Genomic DNA, 12610 nt, shown 5'->3' on the forward strand with positions numbered 1-12610 from the left:
CAACGCCAAACTCTAGGTAAACTACCAGACTGTGTGATGTAAATTTAAAACCTTTTCATACTCATCAGAAAGGAGGATAAGGGGACAGTGGAGTGGTTAATAATACTTTGTGTACGTCTGCAGTTCTGAGCATCTGTTCAGCAGTCGGCCTTGAGGAGTTGTCAACTCCAGATGTGGTTTTGAAATAGTGGTTAAAGAATTAAGTTACTCCAGAATTTGTATTGCATGTTTTCAGATGTGGATGATGACAAACGTGCAGAATTGGTTGGCTTCCCTGCATTGTTTTCGGACGTCATTCTTTTTAGTTTGTTTTCTGGATGTATTTTAGCTTGCTTAGGTAGTTTGATAACTAGTTGGATTTCTAGAGCCATAAAAAATGTGATGCTGTCTGATTACATGGCTTTGATAAGAGAAGGAAAAGATGACTACTATCTAACTGAGCTTTATTATGATGCTGAAACTGATGTGTGAAGAATGATATTGTTGATATGCACTCTGTTGTGATTATTGCTATGAAAATCCTGAGGAAGTGTAGCACTAACACATTCAAGGGCTGTGAATTCATTTTAATAAAGCCACATAAAGGGAATTGTAGTTAACTGCTTCCATACATATAATACATAAATGCATATATTAACGAATAACAATGGTGCATGGCAACTGCAATGTTTCGCATTTTGTTGACGTGTATCATGCCAAACTGAACCGGAGTGTACCGTAGAAAAGCGCCACATCTTAAAGAACCCCTCTTTTGGTGCTACATCTCTTTCTAAGGCATAAAAACATCTAAAATGAGCGGCAGAACAGGTTTATCCACACCTCTCATTTATGCGCTGTCATTAATAACTGTTCAGCGAGAAGCTCTGTCTAACATTGATGAGATATATATGTACGGTAACTATATTAGCTCTTATGTAGACGGAGAGGCACTAGAGTTCATTTGTGTGCTTTAGTGCTGAGCTGCTTGATGATGCTAGCACGTAGCTCTTTACTGACCAGTCCGTAGATCACAGGGTTGACGGCTGGGGGGACTACGATGAACAGGATGCTGCAGAATTTCTTGACGTTGGGAGACAGTGAGGGGAACCGAAGACTGACAATGATGACCAGTGTGGCTACTTCGTAGACCACATAAACAACCAGGTGTGTGGCACACGTGCGCAGGGCTTTGCTGTTGATGCCTGTCCGATTATGTTTGACTCCGGCATTCAGGATTCTGAAGTAGGACAACGCGATGATCAGGAAGACACTTGTACTCAAAGTCCAGGTCATGGACAGGCCTACAAAACATGTCACAATTATCTATTTATTCCTGAATTATTGAAAATGACACAATCCCCTTCAACCAACATCCCCCGACCCGTTTTTTCAACAGTAGCATTCCACATTTAGGTATTTCCACTTGTGTAATGTTGCTTTAGGTGTCATATGAAGATCTCTCGGGAGTTTCCTGGAGTGCAGGAAACCTACAGTGTCTTCACAGGCACCGTTATCATTCTTTTTCTTTTTCTATGCTACAAATAAAACCTTTTATGCTTGTTAGTGCCTGATGATTTCAGCTATTCAACCTTTCAGTAGCATCACTATAAGGTCTTTCAATTCAGCGTTTCAGTTATAATGGTTGTATATAGAGTCTGCAACCACCTTTTCTCTTTGTTATTCATGTCATTTATTCTTTTTTAACTTTTTAACTTAATTTTTAACCATGGCTGAGGTTGAAGCATATATCTTTTCATTCTAAGTAATTCATTCTTTTAAATATTGCAACAGATTAATCATCAGGTATTGATTCCATAGTATTTTCACACATATATAAAATTTAATTTTCTGTATTCAGAAATGTGCTAAAAATAAGACAAATTGCCTCAATTTCAGTGTCAAAAATTACTGTGTTTTTTTCCTGCACTCTTTTTATGACATTATTACCATTTCAGGTCTATGTGATTATTATGCTCTTGGTGTAATTCTGATTTTTAGATTAATCTAAAATGATGCACTGACCATAGATGTTGTTTATGGGGGTGGGGCTGCAGGCCAGATCCAGGATCCCACGGTTGCTGATGTAGACATGTTGGATGATGTTTCCACACAGCTGGACATCTGCGTGAAAAGCAAAGAGCACGCCAATAGACAGCACAGCAGCAAGCCAGGCCAGCGAGCAGCAGGTGTGCAGGCGAGCTGGCGTCATGATGGTGGCGTACCTGAGCGGCTCACACACAGCCACATACCTGAGAGAGAAAAGACACATTACTGCCTCAGGGCTACAACCCAGAATAAACCCACAGTCTGATGCTTTTATCTTAGAAATGTTTCATCTACTGCAAAAATATGCATAAACATGTGCTTTAACTCATTGCTGCTTTAATATGTCAAAATCAATTTGCTACCATGAACTAAAAACATCACTATAAAAGATTATTCCTTATTTATTTATTTATTTATAGGTCTTAGCTTTGCTCTCAAATCTGGACCCTGAGTATCCTGATCAGGAAAGGCTGCATCTATAATTCCTACTGTTATTGTACAGTTCTGCTGTTAGGAGGTTCCCAGACATTTGGACCCTTGGGTCGGTACACTGACTGTTCTGAAAAGATCGGAAGCCTCTGAAGACAATCATTTCAGTCCAAAAGCTTGTTGCCTGAACTTTTCCCTCATTAGAAGAGATAAATAGAAACAACAAGTCAACAGAACCTCCATTATCATCAGAGACAAGCTCAACTTGAGAACCATCTCTTACATCTGCTTCCCTCAGCTGTTCCCATGGTTTATAACATCACAATCCATTTCATTACCAGACTGCTGTGTTTCCATAGCTACCTGTCGTAGGCCATCACAGCCAGAATAGTCTGAATCCCGGCACCATATGTGTGTACACAGAGGGCCTGGATGATGGCCACCACATAGGGGATCCTTTTATGCCCTGTGAGAAAGTGCACCATGAGGCGAGGCAGCATCGCTGTTGCCCCCAGCAGATCACAGACCACCAGATGACAAATCATGATGAACATGGGTCTGTGCAGACTCTTGTCTATAAGAATGACACCGGCCACCACACCGTTGGCCAGCAGTGTCAGCAGGTAGGCAATCAGAGTCACGCAGAAGAACAAAGGGCCAGAGCCTGGAGGGACATAGAAGCCCACCAACTCAAACACCACCGGCTGTTTGAGAGGAGTCAGCATCGTTAAGTTCTCCATCAAAAGTTCTGGGGGGAAAGGATATTAAGAAGTAGTCAGGCAGCAAACAGGTCGTGACTGCACATGAACGCAGTAAACCATCATACCTTCAAAGAAAACAGGAAACTTCAAAATTCAATGTATTATCAAACACATAAAACTAAAAAGAGAATGTTTGAGGCTCACAACACTGTAAAAGTTGAAGATCACAAGGTGTCCTGTCTCCAGAGCGCTGATGCTCTGACTCAGCAGCAAGACTGTGTTGGCTTTTAATCACTGACTGGAGGGTTTGGACCATCAGCAGCATCATTAGCTGCCCACAATCATCATCCTCCTCAACATCATCATCACCCTCATCACTGTCCTCCTCCTCCTCCTCCTCCTCCTCCTCCTCCTCCTCCTCCTCCTCCTCCTCCTCCTCCTCCTCAGCAGCAGCAATTGGAGGCCTGTGAGCTCATGTTTCAAAACCAACTAATTAGCTCTAATGTCAAACTGTTCTACTCCGATAGAAGCAGATATTCAGATGTTTAACCTCCAACTGATGCATTTAGTCCAGATTGAAAATGTTGTATGTTGCTGAGACTCTCAGCATGATACGGCCAAGCTGCCACTAGAGACAGTATTGCTCTACCTGACCTTTCCAAGCTATTGTTATATTAGAAAGACCCCCAGGAACACTATTAAAGAAATAAAACTGACTTTCTATTCAGATCTGTTCAACAATCAAGTTGCTTCTGGTTTTGTGAAGGAAAACTAAATATCAGGGTAGTCGATAATATATAATTAATGGGGTTCGGCAAGATAATATTCACCCTAATCCAAAGTTTTGTGTCACTCTTTGCAGTCAAAGAGATTTCTGCAAGATGATGTCAAACAACTACAAGTGTGAAGACTTTATTCAGCGAAATAGTTTAATAAGTGTGTTAGTTCATGTGGGATGGATGTGTCGCTGGTCTTTTGATGTGTAAGAAGCTTCAATCAATCAATCAATCTTTATTTATATAGCGTCTTATACAATCAAAATTGTTTCAAGGCGCTTTCCAGAATCCCAGGGCCTAACCCCAGACAAGCAACAGTGGCAAGGAAAAACTCCCCTTCCTTGTCATGACACTCCCAGAGGGTTAATTACCATGTGCTGCCCTCACCATGCACCTCATTAATGTTCATTGTCAACACTTGCATCTGGTTGCTGTGGCAACCAGAAGACTGGGTGATGCAATTGGAGGACCATGAGAGGGCAGTTACCTCCCTGAGCACGCACAGCACGTCACAACAGTAACAATTGTTTTGGTTTATTCTTACAGAGTGGAACTGAAAAACTGTCACATGTTTGACAGCAACACTCAGATTTTGGTCAGTTTTTATTAGTCATTTTGATGTAGAACAGGAAGGAGAAAGAGAGCTTCCTTGGTTCTTTTCTTAGAGAACTGTACATCATATCCCAAAAATGAACCATTATGTTTCCTACTGATAAACCCCTGGACCAACCTGAAAAATATTCGCCAGCTTTCAGGCTTGACAAGATCTGGTTGAACAATAAAACAGATTAAAATGTTTACATACTCTACCAGTCAAATAAGTCAAAACAGGTTTTACAGTTTAGATTCTTCAAAACAGCCTCCCTTTGCTTTGACTACAGCACCCTTGACCTTCTCTGGAGAAGCTTAATGAGGTGGTCACTTCAAATGCTTCGTGCAGCACCTGTAGGCCCTTTTGCTTTTACTTTGTGCTCCAGCTCATCTAAAACCATCTTGACTGGGTTTAGGTCAGGGCATCTAAAGTAGGACTCCATCCCTGCTTGGTCAAACAGCTCTGAAGGTCTGGAGCAGCTAGACCCAAACCTGGATGGCATGTTGCTGCTGTGGTGGACACAGATGTCCACTGGTCCAAACCAAATCTCTTCTGCTCGCTGTGGTTACTTAGTCGTGGTTTCTTCAGAGCTGTTTGACCCAAAAGGCCTGATTCATGCGGTCTCTGGACAGCTGATGTGTCTGCTACCAGAACCCCGTGTGGTCTTTGTCTGGGTTCTGTACTGAGGTGTTAACAATTTGTGATTTCTGAGGCTGCTGTCTTAGATGGACTCCTCAGCTCCTCAACAGTTGTCAGAGGTCTGCCACCTGTGAACCAACCTGACCTCTAATGTTTAGACCCATTATCGAGGCAAGAAATTCCTCCAGTGATCCTTGACAGGGAACGCCAGCGAAATGAAATCCCTTTCAGATGAACACCACAGATGAAGTCATTTCATACTGTATTGTTTGCAACATAGTTCCATATATCTTCCTTCATAGTTTTTATGTTTTCTGCATGTATCTACAATGCAATGAGAAGGTGGATCCAATCTTTTTAAGGATAAGAATAAGGATAAGGAAGAACTTTATTGCTAAGTACGTTTTTACACATACAAGGAATTTGACTTGGTGTTTGTTGCATGCAGTGCAGACAAAATAACAATAACAGAGTAAAATAAGAATATACATAAGTAAATATAAAAATTAAGCATATTTAAAGTCCAGTATAAGGAAGTCAAAAGTGTCTTGTGCAGGGTGATGGTGGTGCGGTGGAGCCATAGAGGAGAGGAGGGAAGGGGGGGCGGGGGCCAATGTCTGTGGGAGCCCTGGGCCTTGTTGAGGAGCCCTGCCGGGAAAGAATCTGTTTCCGTGACGAGAAGTTTTGGTCTTGATGGGCCTCAATCTTCTGCCCGACAGGAGTGGCTCAAAAAATTTAAATCCAGGGTGGGAGGGGTCAGCCACAATCCTGCCTGCACGCCTCAGGGTCCTGGTGGTGTACAGATGGGGCTTTTGAATTTTTAAAAAAAAATTAATCTAAATTCACAGACCAAAGTCACAGCCTTGTAGCGTTTGACATTTATTGTTTAAGTCACAGAAATGTTCATTTCAATGGTAACAAGCTCAACAGAAGTGCAGCTCCTGAAGTGTTGCCTCAGCACGCCCAGTTAAGGCTTGGTCTGGACATAAACCAGTCACCAGCACATGATTTTAGCATCTTTTGTCCTCTCCTCTCCTCTCCTCTCCTCTCCTCTCCTCTCCTCTCCTCTCCTCTCCTCTCCTCTCCTCTCCTCTCCTCTCCTCTCCTCTCCTCTCCTCTCCTCTCCTCTCCTCTCCTCTCCCTCTATTCCGTAGCACTCAACTGTTTTTCAAAGGAGCACTAAAACCTGGTTCAACAGTTCCCCCTCGCGTCATTTTTATTAACTACAAGCAGAATGAGTAAAGACAGCAAAATATCTCGGTTTCGATAAATCATTTATTGGGAAAACACTTTCTTTTCATGACGCTAACAACGTGAAGCTGTACATACAGAGTACATAACAGATCAAGGAAATACTCATTTTTTATGTCTGTGTAGATTCTTATTCTCTTATCCAAGGTAGTTTTCTGTGTCAACTGGACTGTTTTCTTGTCTTTTGAAGACGTTTTGCCTTCTATTCAAAAGGCTCAGTTATTTTTTTTTTATGTTCTTTATTGTAAAAAGAAAACCGCTGTATTTTCTTTCTCTTCACCGCCTATTTTCCCCATATTTCTTAAATCTCACTTAAACGGGATGTGGGATGGTTTGTATTTTTAAACATGCAATAAATCCTTTTTTGTCACCAGAGGTCTCTTAACCTAAACGCGAGACGTGACGTCAGCGTGTCCGTCTGATCACGAGACCTGCTTCAAGTACCCTGAATGAACTTGTTTAAGGTAAATTTTTTGTCCCTTTTGTGTCCCGTTTCCTTCTTTTTTTCAGGAAGTTTTCTAAATGTCTTGATCCAGATTTGAGGGTGACATGATTTTGATGTCTGAAGTTTGAAGACAGGTTTAGACAAAAGTCCTCTCATTCGAATCGTCTCAGTAGCAGATTAAATTTTAGTTGGGATACATGATATAAAAACAGCTCACATGCATTTTAGTGCAAAAAAAAAACACACACACCAAAAATCTGTTATTCAAATGTGCTGCAAACAGCTGATGTTTAACCAGAAGCACCAACATGAACGAGTCCACGCTGATGGGCAATACAACCCCCAAGTGTCAGAGCTACTCTGGAACCAGTTCTCCTACCAAAGACCTCTTGAATCTGGTTCGAGATGAGGCACTGAAATTGATCCTGTGTGAACCCGAAACATCAGCCAGTGATCGTGCGTAGGGTCAGAGGTCAGGAGCCAAAGTGGAAGGGCTAACCTTTAACATCAGATGTACAGAATCAGAAATTTTCTCACTGTACTGCTTAATGCTGCTGTTTGTGGGGAAACTACAGGCAAACAGTCAATTTCCACTCTCCAAAATTATCACTGTTCACCCCTCAACAGACGTCTCCAAGCGTTAATGGTTGCCACCCGCTCCAATCAGATGGCTTTACCCAGAATGAGGATGCTCATGATGAAGACCATGATGAAGAAGAGCCACATGAAGAAGCGATCCATCACTTTGGCAACCTTCCTCCACTCGCCGATGCGCAGCTGTGCAGCTCGCTGGTCCTGGTACGAGCTGGTGATGTACTCAATGTTCCTGCACAGGCCTTGGTGTTGGCACACACACTGGGCTTTCACAAAGATCTCCCTCTTGCTGCCCCTGGTTCTGCCTCCCCTTTGACCTCCCGGGCCTTTCTTCTCCTCTGCCTGCTCCTTCTCTCCTCCTGTGAAGGTACTTGTGGCCTCCTCCTTTCCCACTTCACACGGTTTCGCTGCTCCTTCCTCAGAGTGGTCGATGGTCACAAACAGATCCTCCTTCAAGTCCTTGTCTGAGATCACATCCTGGCCCGTGTTTGATGCTGCATCCTCGTCCGTCCTCCCTCCCAACGCCTGCCCATTCACATCCCAATTTGCTCCTTTGGCATTGACCCCACTGGCTGACAAGACCTCGGCCTCCATTTGGGATGGCTGCCTGGACGAGGTCCCATCCATGCAGTTCTCACCAACCTCGTAGACAAAGCAGATGCGAGCGAGGTAGTTGAGGATGAAACGTTCGGCCCACGACGGGACAGGATGAGCCTCAGATCCACAGTGGTGGATGTTCATGATGAAGATAGTAAGTGCCGTTGATGCAGTGACCATCGTCATGGTGGCGATGTAGTACTTTCCTGTTGGAATGAGAAAGTAAATTATACTTTAGATGGAATCCTGAGAGCTCAGATACTGAACATGTGGCTGATGGTGGAGACAGCACATTTACCAACTTTCACCTGTATTCCATTTGACTTCAGGCGATCTGAGAGTTAAATATCTTAAAACTACTGTGATAGTTTGTTGCTAAAATAAGCTCAGAAGATTAGCTTCAAGCTTTTATTTCAGAATTTTCCTTAGTTTAGCTCTGAACAGGAAACCCCAACTTGTGAATTGCACCTGAGAGAACAGTTTCTGCCTTGAGCTGAACAAGCAGAAGAAGGTGTGCTGGACTGAACCAGTGCAGGTCACTGTCCCAGGTCACCTTCGCTGGAATCACAGGATTCCTGAAGGTTGTTAAGTTGGCTGACTTTTATAGATTTTCTACCATTGATGAGGCCTTAACGTTTAGGAAATAAACACCATTTTTGCAATATTTTCTATCAAATAAACGGCCAAACTGCATCTGCTCTCACCTATGAGCGGGACGCTCTCGGACGGCGGCATGCTCTCCGCCACCAGCAGCTGGAACACAGTGAGGGCCAGCAGCACTGTCACACCCAGAGAGACCTTCTCACCCGAGTCGGCTGGCAGGTAGAATCCCAGAGGGGCCAGAAAAGAGATCATCATGCAGGGGATGAGGAGGTTGAAGATGTAGAAGGAGGCGCGTCTTTTCAGGTGTAGGGTGAATGTGATATCTGGGTACGGATCTGAACAGCAGCCATACAGGATGACGTTCTTCTTGGCTGGCATTCCCAGAACCTTAAAGAATGACTCTAATGTGAGTTGATTTTCCGCAGCGTTCCAAACAGCGATAACGACTCACCTCCCACTCCACGTTGGGGACAAAGTCTGCGAGGTCAGCACTGTCCAAAGCGTTGAACAGATCCATCTGGTTGCCGTTGTGCGTCCAGGAACCAAAGGTTAGATGACACTCCTGCAGGTCAAAGGGGAAGTGGGCCACATCCACGGAACAGGAGCTTTTGGTGATCGCAGGCTGATCCCACATTACCTGGCCATCATGACGGAGAACCACATTGGTCTCCATAGAGCTGGAGAACTCGTCATCGGCACTGTGGTGGAGTGGATGGAGAAATCATGTGATTGCAGGGACATACATTGATGGAGATGAATCTTGAGTAACTTAATGAAGCCACCTGTTATACAGGACAATATCTGGCCTCCAAACGTAGCTGCTGGGGATCCGGATCGTATCCAGTCCGTCGTAATCCTCCTTCTTCCAGGTGAGGTAGGCGTCCATCCACACCTGGCGGACCCACAGGTACGTAGTGAGGATCTGGTTGCGCTCATCCTGGAGAGATGACATACACATGGTGTCGGAGTGGACAGGAACATGGAACATAACAGATAGGATATGGTTACCATGTCGATGATCTGGGAGAGGGTGATCTGCAGAGTGACATTGATGATGTGATCCGTGTCCTCCACTGGCCGCAGGGCGTTGGTGTAGTTGGAGAACAGGTCAGTCATCAGCTTCTGAGCAAAGCGACCATGAGCAGCAAAGTACACTAGGCAGAAGGAATGTTAGTGCTGAGCAGGAAGCCTTCCTTAGAAAGTATTCCTCGTCAGGAGAATCTCTGTTTTTTTTTTTAAACTCTATTATGTTTGATAATAATACTAGTCTTTCTTTGAGCTCAGTGAGAAGCTGAGAGGACGTTGTCCTGAGGCCACTCAAAGCTCACGCAAAGAGTCATGCTAACATTAGCGCAGCGCACAGTCCAGCAACACAACGTCTTCTATGAACAGTCGCTGAAGAAAACTGTTGTTGGCACCGTCCGTCTGTACAGCACCACCATTAGAGCATTTATTAGCATTCTTACAGCATGTTGTTCCTCTTAGACCATCCCATGTCCTGCACTGGGTTTACCCACAATCCCACCTGAGGAGCTGAACAAAGGTCCATTTCAGTCTCATCACAGCAGATGAATAAATAAAAGTTCACCTAAAGATAAACGGCACCTCTGAAGGACTCACATTAACCAGACATTTGCTCTTCTATAAATATTTTCACTGCCAGATGTTAATCCAGAGTCAGATTTGATCTCTCCGTGTTTCCAGCTCCTTTAATCTCCTTTTTAATCTTAGCTGACAGTTCTGTCCAGAAATGGTGACGTTTGGGTTCACGTGTAGACCTTTAATCCTCATTTAAATCACCTACATTATTCTCTCATGGTCTCCTTCTCTCGCACACACACACACACACACACACACACACACACACACACACACACACATACACACACACACACACACACACACACACCCTCTTTAATTAACCTAATAATCTCCTCAGGATTGGCCACATCAATCTGAGTCAGCAGACTAATTAATATGGAGGACGATGGACCCACAGCAGACCAGCTGATCTTTCTACTTCTATTTAAGATAATTTATAAGGTGTTTGCGCCTCATCATCGCAATGAGAAATTGTAAATACACCAGCCAATAAAAGCTGGTGTAGAGTGAGTTATTTACCATTTATCTACCTTTATTTCTAGCTGCCCTGATGCTTCAAATTCATTCCGGCTGTTTGGATTCGAACTGCTGTCAAACACTTGAACGGGACCTTGTGGAGACACCTCAGATGGTTTGTCTGAGCCAAACAGTGGGGAAATGTGTTGCTGAAGCTAAAGACACAAAGTGGGAGGACAGATGATGATGTGGACATGTTTTAAAGATGGAACAAAGAGATTTGTGGTTCCTTTTCGGCTGGGCCCGATGTTCTGCTTTATGCCCATTAGAGTCCGAATCACACATGCCTTGCTCATAGAAGGAAGTGAGTTTGTTCAACGACCTTCAGATAGAAAGGAAATCATTTATCAAGCTGCAACCGCTGATCTTTAACATCCTTTGTACATACATGGACATGTGGAGGTGAAGCTGTGGCCATCTGCAATCGTCCCCTTAAAGGATGATGCCTTTGGTGAAAGGACCCAGTGAATGAATCACTTTAATGGAAGCAGGAGCCTGTTTCTGAAAGCAGCTCCCACAGTTGCAAAGAAAAGGTTCAGATAAAAGTACTCTGCTCACAGCAGGTCTGTTTCTGTGTCCAACACATTCATTTCCTCTAAAATTTACATTAGTTCTGACACTGTATACACAACCTGAGGACACATTCAGTGTCTTCAGCCAGCCTGCATGTTCCTGGTCCTAGAGGTGGATCTCATCCCCATTCTTCTAGATCATGTGACCTTATTTAGTGTTTCTCATGCAACTGATGAAGAACACCATCCTTTAAAAAATCCTCCATATTTGACAAGAAACATGTTACAGCAGACCCATGTTATCAGTCATAGAAATTCCTTAAACAAATTTGGATGCAGTGTTTCTCCAGTTTTCTCTCTACCGAGCAGACATCTGCATCCTTGACTCTCCTCGGTGAGGGATGGATTGAGTTGGACAAGCAAGAGAACCTTGAAGACTTTCCAAACCTCAGCTGTGATCACTGGAACCTTCAGATGAACATTTACCATTCAGAAAATTAATCATTTCATCTTTTCTTTAATTTCTTCAGTGTGTTTAAATGGGAAAGTTGAGAATGGGTCACTACATAGAAGAACTTCTTAGAACCATCCAACATCTATTAGACCTTTTTAAGGACCAGAAAGCACCAAAAACAACTCCCAAGAACCTTTTCTAGAGCCAAGAACTGACTAAAAAGTCCCTAAACTGCCACTGGAACTTCCTCAGTGGCCCTCAAAACAGCGCGGTGGAGAACACATTCTCACATCAAAGAATCCTGAAGCAGCAAAGCCATCGCAGCTTTAGAACCACGCTGTTGCATTATCAGTCAGTTCAGCTCATTCAGGGATGTTTTATTCTTAATGACATCTGTCTTGGAGATAAGGAGGTTCTCACCTGGGAGGAAGAGCAGCAGCAGGAGCGAGCCGCTGTGTAGAGGCTTCATTCCGCTCCCTCCTCTCTGATTCGATCAATACCGATCAATACGCTCACGCTTCTGACGGACCGCCAACAGGCAAATGCTGTGAAGAGAGAAGGATATGGAGAGAGAGGAAAAGAGAGGGAGAGAACAGAAGAGAGAGAGAGAGCTGTGGTGGCCCCTCCTGTGTGAGGGGCCGTTAGTGTCCCACCCAGGCTGGACGTAAAATACAAACTTTTCGTCAATGCTGGAAAAGTTATGATAAAAGAGGATAATAAGAAGAAATGAGACTTGTTGGATTCTTTACTTACTGTAAAAAGGTTGCAAAAATTTGCTAAAGATTAACAGACGCAGTTAAACCTCATATTTGTGATCTGAGGCATTATTTACAGATAACATGTTTAATTAAATACATATAAGGTTCTTAATTCT

At 43.6% G+C, this 12610-nt stretch overlaps 2 protein-coding genes across 4 annotated transcripts; both read right to left on the bottom strand.

Moving 5' to 3' along the window:
• Positions 1-936: 936 nt before the first annotated feature.
• LOC101079411 (olfactory receptor 10G6-like) lies at positions 937-3179 on the bottom strand. The gene is made up of 3 exons (XM_029848681.1): positions 2818-3179; positions 2002-2228; positions 937-1280 (listed from the first exon to the last, which is right to left on the bottom strand). Exons 1-3 carry the CDS (start codon positions 3177-3179, stop codon positions 937-939), a joined length of 933 nt encoding a protein of 310 aa, XP_029704541.1.
• A 3240-nt stretch (positions 3180-6419) lies between these two features.
• On the bottom strand, positions 6420-12281 carry LOC446028 (neuronal acetylcholine receptor subunit alpha-9). Of its 3 annotated transcripts, XM_029848524.1 has the most exons (7): positions 12157-12281; positions 9661-9806; positions 9435-9589; positions 9290-9350; positions 9104-9214; positions 8754-9039; positions 6420-8255 (listed from the first exon to the last, which is right to left on the bottom strand). In XM_029848524.1, exons 1-7 carry the CDS (start codon positions 12203-12205, stop codon positions 7522-7524), a joined length of 1542 nt encoding a protein of 513 aa, XP_029704384.1. In that variant the 5' UTR covers positions 12206-12281; the 3' UTR covers positions 6420-7521. The 3 variants fall into 3 exon arrangements, with proteins under 3 accessions (XP_029704384.1, XP_029704383.1, XP_029704385.1); XM_029848523.1 differs by having other exon boundaries at positions 9104-9350; XM_029848525.1 differs by having other exon boundaries at positions 9104-9350; positions 9661-9771; positions 12157-12263.
• Positions 12282-12610: the final 329 nt, after the last annotated feature.

The sequence above is a fragment of the Takifugu rubripes genome, chromosome 15 (assembly GCF_901000725.2).
Source record: "Takifugu rubripes chromosome 15, fTakRub1.2, whole genome shotgun sequence".
In the NCBI taxonomy this organism is placed as follows: Eukaryota; Metazoa; Chordata; class Actinopteri; order Tetraodontiformes; family Tetraodontidae; genus Takifugu; species Takifugu rubripes.

Coding starts and splice junctions, on each gene's coding strand:
- LOC101079411 (XM_029848681.1), bottom strand. CDS start 3,179: ATGCTGACTCCTCTCAAACAGCCGGTGGTGTTTGAGTTGGTGGGCTTC. Junction 2,229..2,817: donor GCTGTGATGGCCTACGACAG/GTAGCTATGGAA, acceptor TTTCTCTCTCAG/GTATGTGGCTGTGTGTGAGC. Junction 1,281..2,001: donor CCCCATAAACAACATCTATG/GTCAGTGCATCA, acceptor CATGTTTTGTAG/GCCTGTCCATGACCTGGACT.
- LOC446028 (XM_029848523.1), bottom strand. CDS start 12,205: ATGAAGCCTCTACACAGCGGCTCGCTCCTGCTGCTGCTCTTCCTCCCA. Junction 9,807..12,156: donor GCTGCTGCTCTTCCTCCCAG/GTGAGAACCTCC, acceptor CCTTCTGCCTAG/TGTACTTTGCTGCTCATGGT. Junction 9,351..9,434: donor GATATTGTCCTGTATAACAG/GTGGCTTCATTA, acceptor ACTCCACCACAG/TGCCGATGACGAGTTCTCCA.